General features: G+C 32.6%; 1 protein-coding gene across 2 annotated transcripts; it reads left to right on the forward strand.

Annotated features, from left to right (window-relative positions):
- The first annotated feature begins 1,100 nt into the window (after positions 1-1,100).
- Positions 1,101-5,813, forward strand: LOC131038901 (receptor-like cytoplasmic kinase 176). Of its 2 annotated transcripts, none has more exons than XM_057971465.2 (6): positions 1,101-1,672; positions 2,928-3,253; positions 3,522-3,657; positions 4,351-4,493; positions 4,635-4,758; positions 4,908-5,813. In XM_057971465.2, exons 1-6 carry the CDS (start codon positions 1,624-1,626, stop codon positions 5,363-5,365), a joined length of 1,236 nt encoding a protein of 411 aa, XP_057827448.2. In that variant the 5' UTR covers positions 1,101-1,623; the 3' UTR covers positions 5,366-5,813. The 2 variants fall into 2 exon arrangements, with proteins under 2 accessions (XP_057827448.2, XP_057827447.2); XM_057971464.2 differs by having other exon boundaries at positions 1,105-1,678.
- Positions 5,814-18,036: the final 12,223 nt, after the last annotated feature.

Below are 18,036 nucleotides of genomic sequence, written 5' to 3' on the forward strand. Positions count from 1 at the left end.
AACTCATCCACAAATTTATTGCCTTCCTTGTAAGTTCCACTTAATTGCTTGCCAAACTGCTCCAAAAAGGTTGTAGTAGAGAAATCACAATGTTCCACCACTCAATCTAGTTGATTGTCATCAAAAGATATTGCTCTAGATTTCAAATCCAACTAACAAGGTAGATAGTTCCTTTGTGAGAAAGGAATGACGTATTTAGGACATGGCTCTAGATTTCATATCCAAGTGACAAGGTGGATAGTTCCTTTGTGAGAAAGGAACGACATATTCAAAAGAATTAATTTCTCATTATTTCTAAAGGAGAGTTGTCCCACAAGACATTAGAAGTGATGTGAATAAGGTTAGAGAGAACCATGATACAATCAAAACATTTGAACACTTTGTTCTAACCAACCTAGAAATTAGACCATGTAAGCCATGATTTGTATGTGATGCATTTCCAATAAAAATCTGAATTTGACAAACCTAATAGCATTCAAAAATAGAACCAAACTTCACTCTCTTACAACACACCAATATGTAAACATGTATAACCCAATCAACAAAGAGACAAAAGTTATCAACAAGCTAATGTCCTAACACCATTCTCTTCAATGCGTGAACTTTAATACCAACCAAGCAGCCATCAATATCAGAAGAATCCACACAACATGATGGTTGTGTTCTTCTATATAAACAACAATAATATTAAACAAGCTTAACAAGAATACTATTAAAATACTCATGCAACCAATATCCCATCTTCATGCAAGGTGGCGAGCTCAATAGGCAGTATGAGGCCAAATCATCTTATTTTAGACTTGTAACAAGAAAACCAAAGATCATTAACCTCTTCTAAACAAATGATATAGAAGAGGACAAAATAATGGGCAAGAGCCTTTATATATTCTTAGAAATAACATTCATGTGAGAAGATCCTAATGACGAACTGTATCTGTGTCTGCCTAATTGTCATTTATTAGCACCGTGGGCGTTTTCAAATTTTACCGACAACCCAAATAAAATTCTTTCAACTGTTAAACAAAATTACCAATTTGAATGTGGCAAATTATGCATTCAATGTAGGTCACATTGAATAAATTATGAAAAGATCCTAGACAATGTAAAAACGGGTTTCCACTATGCATGTGATGTGCATTAAATGGCACAGTAAATTAAGCAGGTAATCTGAAGTCTTGAAGGAAGAGAAGATGCTACTGACTACGAGGATGACTCGCAGAACTACGAAATTAACCAGACCAGTGGGCATTGAAGTTGATGAAAAAGTGGGTCAGAGAAAAGGCAAAGAAAAAAGAAAAAAATAGGGGTTAAAGGAGTGTGTTATACTTAAAAAGGACGAGATCCACCTACAGCAGGCACAGCCTATGCAAGTCAATGGTTGGGCAGTTCTTGCCTGGTTTTTGACTTTTTCTGTTTTTATCTAGAAGCTCACGGCTTCAATTTAGATAGACCCTCTGCTAGATTTGATTTTGAGTTGTACTCTTCACGGATCTTTGCACCATTTCCGCTTCCCCTGTTTTCCCCCTTTGTTGCTGTCAAATTTGGTGAGGAGTTCAGAGGTGCAGACCCCATATATATGAAGTTCCCCTCGGTTTAATTCCCTCACAACGTCGTCTTCCTTAGATGGGAAATTGTTGGGGCGCTCGTGTCAAGGCTGAAAATTTCTTTTCTGGTACTGGTAAGCTTCATGGACCTTTCCATTAAAGCCCAATTCGAATTTTACAGAACCCATGATTTGTTTTTGAACTGAAATGGTCTGTTTGATGCAGTTGTTGCAGAAAATCAAAGACCAAAATGATCTTCTTTTTTAAATTTTTTGCTTCAATTTTTCCTTGGGTGAATGTTAGCAGTGAGGCCCATAAGTCATTAAGGGAATATGATTAGAATTCTGCAGTACCATGCCATGCTTTTGAAGATGTTTTTCTGTTTTTAGATGGAGGTAATCAACGAGGGCATTTTTTCAAAAGTGGAGATTGAATCCTGTAGTACCCATGATATGAGTTTGAGGAATTCTATATGATATCTGTATAAGGAGGCAATGGACCCAGAACCCATTTTATAGAAATGAAATTGAATTCTGCAGTGCCCATGTTCTTTTTGTTGGATAAATGTAGACCTTGTGGCCCCTGCATGTAATAAACCATAGCTTTTCTGCCAATATCAGACTGGGTTTGTCTCTTTTTGTCAGTGAATTTTTCACGCCTGATAGATCTTTATACCTGTCAAGCTTTGTGAGCATCTGAACCATATGTTGACTAAGTCCTTGGCTTGTTGACAGATTGCCAAGCCCCAATTCTTGTGATGTTAATGATGTTTGAACCATTTGCAGTATGAACTAGCGACGAATCTCTATAAAAAGTTATAGATTTCATTTACATATATACAAACATTTGAAACCTTTTTAACCGCGTTTTCTGTTGTGTTGAACCTTACATTTTTTTTGTTTCATATTCTGCCATTACCGACAGCATGCTTTTCGTTTTATTGGGAAGGATAACTTAAAAGCTTTTCGTATGCGTTAGATAAACGTAGGCAACGAGGCCCCTGTGATTCATTTCACAGAAGAAAGAAGGAAAATGGAAAAAAAAAAAAAAAAATTTAAAAATGTAGTCCTGCTGTACCCCTGTTCTGTTTTTGATGATTTTGTTGTTAGATATATGCCTTAACAAGATTGCTTCTGGAATCAACTGTGTATTTTTTTGAGTCGACATTTTATTACCGAGTAAAACTCGGTTTATATGAATTCAAGTTAAATTAAGCAGTGTTCTAAATATGGTGGTTATGTTTGGTAGCAACCTTGAAGCCCTTTTATGGCGTTGGTTTAAATAAGACGTTTATGCATTCTTATTGCTATTTTTATTATGGTGGTGGTGTTTGTGATTGTTGGCTGGATTGTTATTTGATGAAATGTTTTTCGTGATGTACAGGCAAATCAAAGCCTGCTACTCAGAATGGGAAATGCCATGTAAACTGCAATCCGCCCTCGAGCATTAGCAATGACAGTCCCCCCTCTCCAACCACTGAGGGGGAAATTCTTCAGAAATCTAATTTGAAGAGTTTCAGCTTCATAGAGCTCAAAAATGCTACCAGAAATTTTCGGCCTGACAGTGTCTTGGGTGAGGGGGGTTTTGGCTGTGTTTTTAAGGGATGGATTGATGAACATGAATTCGTTGCAACAAAGCCAGGAATGGGCCTGGTAATAGCTGTAAAGAAGTTGAACCAAGAAGGTTTGCAAGGGCATAAGGAATGGCTGGTAAGTATTTTGTTTTCCTGTAATGTGTGTGGAGATTTTTCTTTTAATTTTTTAAAAAGGACAAAATAAAAACTAGAAGGATTGATCACTATTTTATGCTGGTTTTCTCAGATACTTTTCACATTTTGTTACTGTCATTTCTTTCTTGCAGTCTTACTCTTTGGCATTTCGCCAAGGGTACTTTGTTGGTTTATTTTTCTTTGTATTGACTGGTTAGTATAAAGGATTTGGAGTAGTTTGTGACTTGCTTTATTTGATGTGTTTATAGGCGGAGGTGAATTACCTGAGCCGGCTTCATCATCCAAATCTTGTGAAGCTGATAGGATACTGTGTGGAGGATGATCACCGCCTCTTGGTGTATGAGTTTATGCCTAAAGGGAGCTTGGAGAACCATCTGTTTAGACGTATGTGAAAAATGTCTTTTCTCTGATTTTTTCTGTTTATGGGTTCTTTAAAAGTCTAAAATAAGTAACTGCTTTAAAAATCATTATGGATCTTTGTCTGTGCTTCAATAATCTATGACTATTAATAAAGGAGTTGAAGGTAAATAGCTTACGAAGCTATTCTGGCCTCAGTTTATCAAGAGTTGTTAAGGTTGTATTTTTGTGTCATGTATTTTAGATATACATGCAGCATCTCTGTAGAAATTGGCCTTGCAAATTAAGATGGTAGTTAATATCACTGGCATTAGCATTTCAAGCACAAGGTAAACACATAGTTTAACCTTGCAGCCTGGTATTTAAGGCTTGGAATTTGACCTTATAAATCAGAGCTACTGTAAATGGTGTGCTTGGAGAACCTAGTGAGTGCAATCCCCACCCAATTTCAGTTCTATCCACCATACGGGGACAAGACACCAAAGGCAGAGAGATTATGCGGTGATGGGGAACCTTGTTTTTATCCTCCAGTTCCATGAAACCAAAAGACCTTAATCTAGATAAATTAGTGACAAACAAGTAATTGCCTTTTGAAGTTTGGTAAAGACGCAACATTAAACTGATCAGCTTTTGTAGTACATGTGTCTAGCTAGTGCCATGTTGTTATTGATCCATTCAATCCTTTGAATTCGACTGATTCTTTTATTCCATCATATGCAGGAAGTTCTCATTTCCAACCTCTTTCTTGGCTTCTACGAATCAAAATAGCTGTTGGGGCTGCCAAAGGGCTTGCTTTTCTACATCGTGCAGAAAGTCAAGTTATATATAGAGATTTCAAGGCATCAAATGTTCTTCTTGATTCAGTATGTCAACAAACAGCCCTTCTTATGGCATTATTTATCTTTTAACAAGATTACTGAACTATTTCTTTCAGTTGATCTGTCTTCTGTTAATCTTGGGTGTATTTTCTGTACCTGACCGAGTAACTTCGGTTGTTTTCAAAGAATTATAATGCAAAGCTCTCAGATTTTGGACTAGCCAAGGATGGCCCAAAAGGAGATAAAACACACGTATCTACAAGGGTCATGGGAACCTATGGCTATGCTGCTCCAGAATATCTAGCTACAGGTTCTTCTCATTTAATTGCTACAGTTTGTAGTTAAATTGACCTTAAAAAGGATTGTTGTGGCCTTTGAGTATTCTATTTACTCAATCTACTTCAGTTTTTCTGTGAATTTTAACTGATGCTTGATAAATCTGTGGATTCTATTCACCAGGTCATTTGACAACAAGGAGTGATGTTTACAGCTTTGGAGTTGTCCTTCTGGAACTCCTCTCTGGGCGCCGCATTATAGACAAGAACAGACCTATAGGTGAACAAAATCTTGTGGAATGGGCAAAACCTTATATGAATGATAAACGTAAAGTATATCAGATCATGGACACCAGATTGAATGGTCAATACTCAATCAAGGGAGCCCATACTGCATCCACACTTGCTCTCAAATGCCTTAATCCAGAGCCGAAGTGTAGGCCTCATATGAAAGAAGTAGTTGAAACACTGGAGCAGTTGGAGAAAAACAAAGATATGGCAAAGTATTCTCGACCCAACCAATTGCAAAAGGTTCAGCCTGCTAATCTCAACACTCGGAGCATAAATCATCCCTCCCATGGTAATCCAAGGCCAGGTGAATATGTACTCTGCCCACCTCAAAAATCTCCCCATTTGAGGTGAATCTGCATTACAACATTGACACATTCACAACTCATACGGTGATGAATTGTTGGGTATGTAATTTAGCTAGAAGGGGCTTGTATCTCTCAACATTATGGATTGAGGTGATTGATTCCTTGGCACAGGAGAGAGGATGGGGTTTTATACTACTGATTTTTTTTTTAATTTACAAAAGGGCTTTTGATGCTTCTTGTAACCCTTTTTCATGTCTGTTAAAGTACAGTTGTTTTCATGAAAAATTCAGACATTGGACAAGGTTATGTTAATAATCAGTTACATTTGTTGGGAAAATTTCAGTCGGGCTGTTGATCAAAGGCTTTTTGTACGGTATGGATAAATGGTTTGCATTCACAACAATGATTCTGAGTAGTAGGTGTGATAGAAATTGTAACTATGACTATGTCAAATGAACTTTAATTTCGGACTGGCAAGATGATTTAACTTTCAATATGGTGTGGAAATTTTTTTATTCTTTGGTGGAAACATAATCAAGACTTTCATTGACAAAAAGGCTCCTCCTAAAGTTATTCCTTTGTGGAATTCACAATTTTCCCACACCATATTAACAACTAAGATAATAAGTCATGCACTGTTTAAATCTTTAGGGAGATGCCTAGTAAAATGGAAGGTGTTTTACGTTTTAAGAGGAATTTATCAATGTTGATAATATATAAATCTCTTTCTTTTTTTTTTCAGGATTTTTCATCCATAAAGTCGTTTTATATATCCGGTAAGGGAGGACAAGTCTTAAGCTGAAACTTCTTTGGTTAAGAGCCAAGGATTGAGGGGTATCCATTTTGCCTAATTCGTTTGGGGCACAATCCCGGCCTCATCTCTTATGATGTTGGAGCCTTACACACAGCAAGATTTGATCTCTAGTTGACTCATTAAGAACCTTTCAACTTCACTAGCAGATCGAAGACCCATTAACACATATAAAAGTTGGATCTCAATCTATTCTCAATTTTGACAAGAATCATATCTTAAGATAATAATTGTCACTCTACATAGGCATGTTGAACTTTGATGGAATGAACAACCTTAAGCAATGAAAATCTACCACCCTTGTGTTAGAACATCATTATCTTTGAAACTTAAGTGATTAATTAAAACACGAAGTTAGGGAAAAATGGCAAACAAAAACGTCAGTTCATAGAATGATACTTCATACAAAATGCAACATTTAATGTTCACACTTGTCAAACATCCTTATTCATGGATGTGAACATTTTGAATTTGTAAAATCTAGTATCCTTTTCTTAATGTGTTCTCCACAAATACTTAAGATTTAATAAAATTCAAAAAATGACCAATGATAATAAAATTGCAAAACCCTAGTGAACTAGAGGATACTTCTAATACGATTACCAAACATCTAGATCTACCAGCCATCTCTTAAAACACTTCGAATTTTTCAAATGAAAATGTATCTCTAGTAGTGAATTATCAAGACAAGGATATGTTTTGCCATAACACCAAAATATCCATCCTTAAGCTTGTTAGTTATAAAGGTTATAGAGAATTCTACTAGATAGTTGGATAGGATAAAACCCTAATAACATATTTCACATGTCCAAATCCAAGTCAATGTAAGATTCACTTAGCAAGAGGGTATACTTGAACACAACTATTCTAACATTAGTCAATTTTGTTCAAGATTAATAATTATTCACTTAGCAAGAGGGTATACTTGAACACAACAAATATCCTAACGTCCAAACAAATCTAGTATAATAGGTCTTGTTAGAAATTAAAAATAGAATTTGATTCGATGATGATATATTTTTTATTTCCTTTTTTAAAGTGTTGTTGTATTATGTCAAGTAAATGAAATATGAACTCAAAGGAGTAACACCCTCTTCTAAGAGCAACTCAACATAAGATAATATCTTAGACATAGATATTGGACATGTGAATATGGATGACTTCAAACATTGAATTGCTACTAATACATGCAATTGGTATAGCTTTTAATATGGTAAAGAATAAAATTGGTAAATCTATTGGCTTTCCTATCACATTACAATGCGTATAGTTAATAATGGAATGTGCCAAAAACTATGATCAAAGGCAAAGGATGGTAGTTTAAGAGGGAAGAGTCTTTGGTTGAGATTTTTTAAAATGTGTTGCCCTTAGTTTTAAATTTGAGAAATTTTAAACATTTTGCATTAAATTAGTGAATATCACCATGTGTTAAACCTATCCATTACGGCAACATATTTGAGTTAGTGGTTCTTGTTTGTAAATGTACTTAACCAACATCAAACATTTGCATTAAATTGGTGAATATCATTGTGCGTTAAACCTGTCCATTATGACAACAAATTTGAGTTAGTGGTTCTTGTTTGTAAATGTACTTAACCAACATTAAACATTTGCATTAAATTGGTGAATATCACTGTGCGTTAAACCTATCCATTACGACAACAAATTTGAGTTAGTGGTTCTTGTTTGTAAATGTACTTAACCAACATCAAACATTTGCATTCAATTGTTGAATATCACTCTACGTTAAACATATCCATTACGACAACATATTTGAGTTAGTGGTTCTTGTATGATGTTGGAGTTGCATGTTTCCTCTCCCCACTTTGACCTGGTATGTCCCAAATAATTAAATAAAGAGATCCACTCAAATTACAAGAACAAAATTTCATGGAGGCATCTATGACTATATTGTGTTCAACATAAAAAAAATTAGATAAAAATTCCTTTTCAATTTTTTATTTTTTTTTAATTTACAAAATTTCACCAAACTAATTAACAAACAATATTTTGTAAAAGATGAAACAAAACACATAACAAGATGCTTCATGGAACTATCATATACAAGCTGACCAAGTTCCAAATTGAAAAAAAATACATTCAATCAAAATTTATTGCATTTTAATATTCTTGAAGTCTTATATTTTCCTTTGTGAAAAAAATAAATAATGAATATGATTAAGGGCGGTCGGTGTAATATAAAGTTGAACTTTGACTATGCTAAACGTGCCATAATTTCAGAATAGCAAGATGAGTCAATATATTAATATTGAGTGGAATTCAATGATTTCATGGTGGAAATATAATTAAGATTTTCATTGACAAAAAGGCTCCCAATAAAGTTCTTCCTATTGGAGTAGCAATTTTTCCCACCCCATATTACTCACTAAAATAAAATTTCCCTAAATTTATTGATTTTAATAACTTTTAAAGTCTTTTAAATTGCATTGGTTTGTAGGATTTATTAAGCTTAATATTTAAATTCCATTAAAACATGTTAATTTATAAGGTAATATTTATTTAATTTGGCTGTAAATTTGAAATAGTGAAAAGTAGGTGGTAATTGGGTCATTACTTTACATTATGAGAATTTATGAAACTCAATAAATAATGAAGTCGAAAGTCAATTAGCTAATTTAAAAATAAAAATAAAAACTATGAAAAATAAATGCTAGATTTATAAGCTTAGATACATTATGCTATAGAAATATATTTATAAATATATATAGAAATAAAATAAAAAATATTTTAACAAGGAAAAAAAATGGAATAATTGAAATGACATCCAATAGAAATTAAATTGGAATTTCAATAGAGAATTATGACACAATAATGTTGGATTGTGACAACAAGAAAACAATAAAATAAGGAAAAAACAAGAAAGCGAATCATATCTAATCTTTTAGAAATAAAACATTTTTTTTAATCTTTGAAAGGAAATTCCTAATTTCTTCAAAGGAATAAATCTAGTTTTTCTATTTGAAGTGATGATTGTTATCTAGAAGATATTATATATATCTTTGTTGTCTTGAAGGCAATTTCATTGTGAAATGTAAGAACAAATTGATATAGCAGCAATTGTGAAGATTGCAATTATTTTTCTCTTGGCAATAAGAATATCGATGCCTTGCCCCATGGATGTTTCCTTGGCAAATTGTCAAGGTTTTACCATGTAAATCAATGTCTTTTCAATTATTTTGTTCTTCCATTTCATTTTTGGAGTGGTCGTTAGTGGCTTTAGCAAAGAAAACTATGATTGGTAAAATTCTCTAGTATCTAACCTACCAAGGAAAAATATTGAAAAATAGATCTTCTTCTCCTAGATATCCTCTATCCAAGTTAAGTTCTTCCCCAAGGGATTTTCCATTATAGAATTTTTTAATGAAGAGGAACAAGAAAGTATACTTGGTGGGGGGTCTATGGTTTATGGAAGTTACAAGTCTTTCTATCATGAAATGATCTTTGAATTTTGACCACATGAGCTTTCATATCCCAAAGATCCCAACCTAGATTCAACTTTACAACTTACGTGAGAAGTATTAAGATTCTTTCATTCTTGAACGAATAAGAGCTTCCTTGGGCAAATTTTTGAATCGTGATGAAGAAATATTGCAAGGAGAATCTAGAGCCTATGGAAGAATGTGCACCCTTAAGGACCATTGACTTTCTTCTCTCTCATGGTAGACTATGCAAAACTAGAGATTATTTTTTAATAAACTACAAAGCAAACTTTTCAAATGTGAAAGATTTCCAAAATCCTCTAAGGATTCCTCAACCCACTATGGTCCCCTCTTCAGAGGCCAACCCCTCCCTCTCTAGATTGGAAATGCATCTTTCTCCTCCTCACCTACCATATAAGGCAAATCAAGTTCTAAATATTTCATCTCCACCTTTGAATCAGAGCTCTCTTTGGATCACATCAAATGATAAGACCATTCCAAAATAAGTTATAGAAATATAATGATCAAATTGAAGAAAAATTGAAGGTGAAAAGGATATATTCATTCCAATTTCATCTACAATAGATCACAATATGAGTCAAAGAAAATAAAGGCCAATTGTAGTCATGTTACAAGGTGAAGTAGAAAATCGATGAAGTCACCTTAGAAGATATAAAAGTTGGATGTCTCAATCTATTCTTAATTTTGACAAGAAAACTAAAAGTGGGGGGAAGGGTCCCATACAAGTACCATGAAAAAACAATCATGGAAAGTCAAGGGCTTAAATGGCCCTAACAAAAGATGCATAATCAAGTGTTAGTTAGAACTATAGAAGCTAGATATTATATTTTTTAAAGAACCTGAATTAAATATTAAAAGATTAGGACAACTCATGCGAAAAATGGTTTAAGTAGAAATGAATTTTCACCTATGCCTAAGGTTCTTTTGGGGGGCTTGGAATCTTATGGTATGACAAAGGTTATAGTATGACACCAATCAAACAAGGCTCTAATTGGAAATCATGCCAAGGTTCATGTTGCTCCTCTAATCTTAGCTTTTATATTTTCAATATTTATACGTTGAATCTCCCTACAAAAAATATTTGGGACATCTTTGATAATTTATCTTCTATGAGTAAGGATTTGGTAGTTTTGGGCAGGGAACTTAATGCAGTGTTAAATATAAAAGATAAACAAAGTAGCCTATATAAATTGCCCAATTTGAGCATGACATTACCTCCTTTACACAACAAAACTTGTTAGTTGAATTGAGCCAAGAAATAGAGATTTTAATTGGAATGGAGAGTTAGGATTGGAAACGTATTTAAAAGATTGGACCATTTTTTTATATCCCTTAAATGGTCAAGTTAAAGCCTTAATATATAATACAAAATCATAGTTGTAACGAGATTTAATCACTTCCCTATCTCCCCCTCTTAGCATTATAATTCTGCTATTCCAAAAAGAACTTTTAAATTGAAAAATGTGGTTTTAAGATGCAAACTTTATTTAGTAGGTAAAAGATTGGTGGGAATCCTCACCCAAAATCAAGGGCACTAAGATGCTTACATTGTTAAAAGAAGTGAGTATTACAAAATATGATAAAAAAATTAGAATAAACAAAATTTCAAAAATATTTTAAGACAAGAGAAAGTGAAACAAATTACCCATAATTATTATTGATCCAAAACCCTCGTTTCAAATACTTTAACACAAACATAACAATAATAATTAATATTATGTCTATAAAATAAAGATCTATATTTATGAACTGTAATACACACCTAAAAAATATAGCTTTCAAATAGTATTTTCTTTTAAATAAATCACAATAAAAACAAAATATATAAGCAAATATAAATGGTATAGCTTGAAAAATATAATAGAAGAAATGTATACTCCTTGGTCAACAAAAATATATATTAAAAAAAAGAATTCCTAATTCTTCACTATTTGTCTTCTCTTTTTCCTTTCTCCTTTGATTTTGTAAGAAAATGAAAAATGGAATAAGAGGAAGAATTTATGACTTTCATATCGTTTTTTTCATTTGACTTCCTAATTTATTTATTTTGAAAAAAGTGACTTGATTGTACACTTAAAGATATTTAATTTATCTATTTCAAGTGTAATCCCATATTATTAACTTTATGAATGTATGGTAAAGTCTCTTTTATTAATTTACTATATAAGGTTAAATTTTAATAATTTAAACAAGGCATTTAGATTCAATTTAAAATTATATATAAATTATTTTATGAAATTATAATAACTAAGATGTAAGGTGTAAAATTATATTAATGGATTAATGTTATAAATTATGTAAAATATATTAAAAGTATATATAGTCACTTTAAATGTTTAGTGCAAATAGAACTAAAATACAATTGTTAATAAAGTAATGACTCTTTTAGTTTTTTTTTTAAAATTTGGATTAAACATTTTTTTATCGGAGTTATGAATTGGTGAGATCATAAATACGGGACCTTATCTCAATAACATCCCAATGGAGGAAATGTGACCCGATAGAAGGAAAACTATATTCCTTTCAGAGCCAAGTTCACAACATACATTCAAATATCTCCAGCTCATTAAACTAGTGGAAATATCTAATTATATATAAATAAAATAAAGCTTTTAACTACTGAAATGGAAAGTGCGGATGATAGAGAGTCTTCTACTATAATCTAAGCATCTCATCCAAGGATGGTAGTGCAATGCACCAAAGTTCGCGTGACACGTTGTAGTCTTGTATAGACCATGACATGAAATGCTTAGAAAGTAGCAAAGACCGAACTTTGTGCTTCGTCTAACTTGTGAAACCTAAAAGTTAAAAACATTACAATAAATACTAGATAATAAAGAGAAGAAGAAATAAGATAAATAGATACAAGAAAACCTTTGTGTTGTTGAATGTCTCCAAAAACTTGCACATAGAAAGAAAAGAAAAAAAATTGGGGTTGCTTGGGGACTTACCTCAATCAAGTCCCTACTTCGGTTTTTCCACCTCCACAACAGCTAGATAGGTAGATAAATCAAAAGGCAAATAGACAAATACATGATTTAATAGACAAGGGTTGTGATAAATCACACAATGGTCAAAGACATTAGACAAATAGAAAGATATTACAAACAAAGCTTGAGGAATCCAAGAGAGTTGCAAAGACTGTTGTGGTAGCTTGATACTATTGTAGCAAGTTGTATAGAGTTGTTCAAGCTAGAGAGAAAGAGTTGTGAAAAGAGATTATCCAAGAGAGAAGCAAGAAAACTTCCAACAGAGTTTTTGTGGAGAGAAAAGATGAATTTAAAAGTGAGAATAGTAGGGAAAGAAAGAGCCATTGATACGTTACAAGTTATTTTAGGTAGATTTCACTAACCTAGGTAGGTGGCAAGTGGAAAAATGCTCAGGAATGACCTTTGAACAATGAAGTATCATAGGACACTAGTGTAGCATGTAAACATGTGTGATGTGCTAGTGTCCAAACAAATCATGTTAAAAAATGACAAGAGACGATAAAATCACATGGTTAACAAAAAACCGACGCAAAAGGTATCCATTGGAAAGGTTTTTTGAGCATCTTGAGAAGGAAAATGCTGATACAAGGGCTGAAATTAACCTACATAAATACTCGAGGAATGGACACTAAAGCGACTGTAAAAGTGTAGGTGAAATTGTAATGGTATGCAATTTTTGACTCTACAAGTTTGAACCCCGATGGTAAGAACCATGATGCCATAATTCAACCTTCATGCTATGCCATTACTGACAAATTTTATTTATTTATGGTACTCATTGGTTTTCATTTTTCTATAAATGACCCTTGTGCCTTATATTTCTCCTTTTCATCTCTTACCTTTTTTTTTGCAAATAAATTGCAATCATGGGGACCACTCCCATTCTAATATAACAGATAAAAATAAATGATGCATCAAACTCATAAATATGGATATGCAACACATTAAATAAAGGATATTATTAAGCAAAAACTAAGCATTAATGCCACTTTTGGTTTGTGGACAAAGGTGCACGTTCTGAGCAAGCAAGTCCTTTTTTATTTTTCTTTTATACAAGCATCCAATTTCCATTGATAGATCCAACATGCAAGTAGTTGATGCATTAAGATCATTGAGAAGTAATCAATCACTATTTGTCATATGTGGAACTTCTATGCATGATTTTATACCTAGAGTCATGTGTCAAATACTATACCCTCTAGGAGGAGAGGACTCAACAATAACTAGAGATATGGATGAAGAGTTGATGGTTGATTTAAGAATTACCATCTCAATATTTGTTCTTGGTTCCATGTGAGATGTCTCATGTGATTTCCTATCCTATATGTTTGCATGTTCCCATATAGTAGTCATGGAAAGAAACATATTTCCACCATGTCGATTGGCTATCTTGATTGTGTTTGAAGCATTCAATAAAAATGTAACTAGCATTAAAACACATGTGGCACCAGAAAGGTATTCCTTCATATTCCAAAATCCAAGTCCAACTATTCTAAAAAGATTAAAGAGTAATGTCCACAATAAGAGTTTTGAAAGTGTATATATCAACAAAATGTAGGTGAATGTGTTCTGCAAGAAATTAGAGAGGGTTCACTTCTTAATTAAAATAGTCATATGCAATGAATTAATTAAATTGATTACATATTTAATTTTGAGCAATCTAAATATTGTAATTTCCTTTCATACTCATACTACTAATTAATTTAGATTCTCTTGCATTTATTTGATAGTTAAGTGAATGTGTTTAATTTGAGTCATGTCTAGAAAGTCTTATCACTTTAAAAACTAATATAGAAAGTTAAAAGACGATACCTTATAGAAATCATCCCTTAAGAATTACATGCAATGATACTAACCCATTTTAAATTACCTCCATCATATAGAATGTGTGGTATGGAACCCCATACCACATTCTTTTATTTTATTGTTTCTTCTTCATATTAGTGGTATGGTATACAATCACATTACTCATACATGTTTTAGTATCAAGCAAAGTTTTGAAACCTCATACCACCCATTTTTATTTTCTTCTCTTCCTCATATTAATGGTATGATATACTATCACATTAATCTTACATGTATTTAGTGTCAAGTTAATCAACCCTCAATTTGAGTTTTTCTAGCCTCTAGTGTATCTAAATTACCCTAGAATGCTTGTGTATACTGTCGACAAGAAGGTCACATGATAAGAGAACGCCCTATCAGATGAAATAGATTTGTTTAGCTACAAGTTTTATGTACAACCAACCCACAATATTTATAAACCTCATCTCATCCTTCAATATTGCCCAAAAGGCCTCTACTATTTCACAAAAACAAATCAAGCATTCTTCAGATGTTATATATAAAAATAGTAATATTTATGTTACTCTTATCCCTTCTTATAAATATGTGATGTGGTAAGTCGGTTGGAGTTTAGAGAGGGAGGAAAAAGAGCCTTCGGGTTTTCTTTGGCTCAAAATTATCTTGATGGATCTTCTATGGCTCAAATTGGTCCTATGATCTCTCAAGAATATACCTTGTTAGAATTATGCCCTTGTTCAAGGTTTTTGGATCAAAATTCCATTCCCTCCCTTCCATAGGGAAAATATAAAGATCCTCCTCAAATGACTACAAAAGAGTCAAGTCCTTCTAACCAATTTATTACTCTTGCTAACTTCTTTGAAGTTCTGCCATGAGAAGAAAATATTTCTAATTTCTCTTAACTATGAATTGCAAAATTATCTCATTGAATGGTAAGGGGATTTATCTCCATTGTGAAAAATATAAAATTAAGGAGATTATCATTAAGTGAAAACCTATTGTGATTTATCTATATGAAGTCAAATTCAATGGCCTTCATCTTGATTCTTCTCTTTGAAATGTATGGAGAGATGTTTTTTTTCTCTATACATCACACAGATAAGGTCAAGGTAGGGTTGTTATCTAGGTTGTCTTTATGCACCAATACATTTTTCATGTTGATAAAGGAGAGGACCCATCACACAATTGTGTGTGGGCCTTGGCCTTTATCAATGGACATCTTATCAGTTTTTTTTTTTAGTATTTGCTCCTAATAATGCAAAAGTGAGGTGTACATTATGAGATTGGATGACTAACAATCTTCCTAATGTAGATTGGGTTGTGGGAGGTGATTTTAGCATGGTAGGATATTTCGTAGATCACAACTATTAATGTCATGTTAAGCTAAGTGATGAAGAATTAGATAAGTGGTTGAATTTTCATAATTTTGTTGGGGTAGTAGATCCAATACATTACAAACACTCTAGTCATGCTCATAACTAGCTCACCTAATCTAACTATGAAGTTGGAGATGAGAGAAAGTTTAGTAGGATCATTAGGTTTTATGTTTCTCCCAACTTGCAATTGATTCAAGAGCTATTTGACATTTGGGTAAAAGTTGATTATTCTACTACTCTATTAGACCATTTCCCCATCGTTCGCTCCATTTCAATGTCTAAAATTAGCATAATGGAACACCAGTTATCTTACAAGCTTAACATTTCTTACTTAAACAAACTTTTTTATGGTACATTGGTATTTGGAATTCTATACCTAAGCCACAAGAAGGGGAGTATTGTAGATAATGGTGGCACCATGCTATTTCTCAATGTATTTAGTTCTCACTCTCCTTTAAAAATTTCTTGATAATTTAATCTTGGCTTGGGAAACCAATGAATGGGCCTAACAATTGGGTCAAAATGCTTTGTTGGTCAAGTTGTACATTGACAAAGCATATGATAAAATGTAATAGAGCTTTATCCTAAATATGTTGTGTTGGTTGGGTTTGGACCCAAGTTGTGTAAGCATATTTAGATGCCATTCAAAAATGCAAATGCCCATTTATTGATTTTTTTTTATCAAATATGTTACCTCTACAACAACCAAATAGGAAAGTATTTTATTTAGGTTCATTTTTATATGTTCTTACCGTTGATGCACTTGAGTACTTACTACAAAATACAACCAAACATATTTAATACAAGGGATTTATATTCCCAACTATGTCATTGTACTTAATTTTCATTTTGTTGGTGACAATATGATTTTCCTACAAAACTTTGAAAGGGAAAATAATAATGTTTTAGAAGTTTTAATTTTATACTGCTTAGTTTCTAGTTTAGAGTAGCATATCATAAAACATAATTCTTTATGGTTCATTCTGATTTGGTGTCGCAATGGATTCCCAAAGAACAAAGCATATTAAAATGGGAAAGTCAATTATTATATGGGTATTCCTTTTGGATTGAGTGACTCTTTCAAACATTTGGAATTGGTTTAGTCTCAAGTTAAAAACTAGACGTTGGGCTTGAAGGAATAATTTTTTGTCACTAGCTTGAAATGTTCAAGTTGTTAACCAAAATTTTGTTTCTTCTCATGTATATTATTCTTTATGCAAGATGCCATCCAAGAAGGGTTATGAGGATTTAAATAAACCCCTTTGCCAATTTCTATGGTCTAATTGGGAAGAAAAATCTTGTTACAAATCTAATTTATGGCTACATTATATTCAACCAAATGCTAACAATGGTCATGGCCTTTTGGATCCTAAGACACAAGGGTTTTGCTTAGCAACAAAATGGATAGTTAGAGTGTTTCAAGAGATGGGCCATGGAAAAATTGGTCTACCATCACATTAGTCTTGTTGTGGTCAAGAGGAAATGCCAAACTTTTGGATGGATAAACAAAATCCTTCTTGCTTTCTTTTTTCATTTAAAAGAATCATTCCATTTTCAATCCATCTAGAAGGCTTGGCAACCTGTTAGTAAATGCTGATGTTAAAAAGTTCTTCCTTACAACATGGATTTAGTTTGGGAATTATTCTATCTGGTGGAACAATATTGTGCAATACCAAGGTCATCCTCTTGATGTTGCCTTTGCAAGACACACTTTCTATCTTTTTAGGAAAAAGGTTTATTAGCTTGGTGACATTTGAGATTTTAACTCTTTTGAGTGGGCTTCCTAGAAAATTATTAAGTGCACTTTTAGTTTAAAAAATTACTCTATAGGGCACCTTATTTTTGTGAGATCATTGGTGCATCTTGAAATGGAACTCTATAATCCCCTACATTGTAATTTTCCTAATGATTAGTTACGAATTTCTATATACCATTTCTCTTACTTTCCTCTAAATCAAATCTATTTGATTCTCCTTCTAATTTTTCCTCTTAATTTAGATTGAAATAGAAATAGAGATGTAAGATTCAAAAAAGGACACAGAGGAAATTGAGTGTTTAAATATGCTAATGTCCAAATTTTAGCTTGAAAAATCTTACATTATAAATTGCCAATAGCAAATAGATTGAAACCCATCAAATATTCTTTTTTCCAACATATTGAAAGCTTAAAACATATTTTATGGGACTATATATTGGCAAAAAAGAAATAAAATGCATTTTTAAAATAATTTTCCTATTGTATTTGATCATACTTCGAGCTGGAAAGAGTCTATTTT

This window comes from Cryptomeria japonica, chromosome 1 (genome assembly GCF_030272615.1).
Source record: "Cryptomeria japonica chromosome 1, Sugi_1.0, whole genome shotgun sequence".
In the NCBI taxonomy this organism is placed as follows: Eukaryota; Viridiplantae; Streptophyta; class Pinopsida; order Cupressales; family Cupressaceae; genus Cryptomeria; species Cryptomeria japonica.

Bases quoted from the DNA above. Each gene is read 5' to 3' on its own strand.
- LOC131038901 (XM_057971464.2), top strand. From the start codon at position 1,624: ATGGGAAATTGTTGGGGCGCTCGTGTCAAGGCTGAAAATTTCTTTTCT. The intron at 3,658-4,350 runs GTATGTGAAAAA...CATCATATGCAG, and splicing joins GGAGAACCATCTGTTTAGAC to GAAGTTCTCATTTCCAACCT. The intron at 4,494-4,634 runs GTATGTCAACAA...TTGTTTTCAAAG, and splicing joins CAAATGTTCTTCTTGATTCA to AATTATAATGCAAAGCTCTC.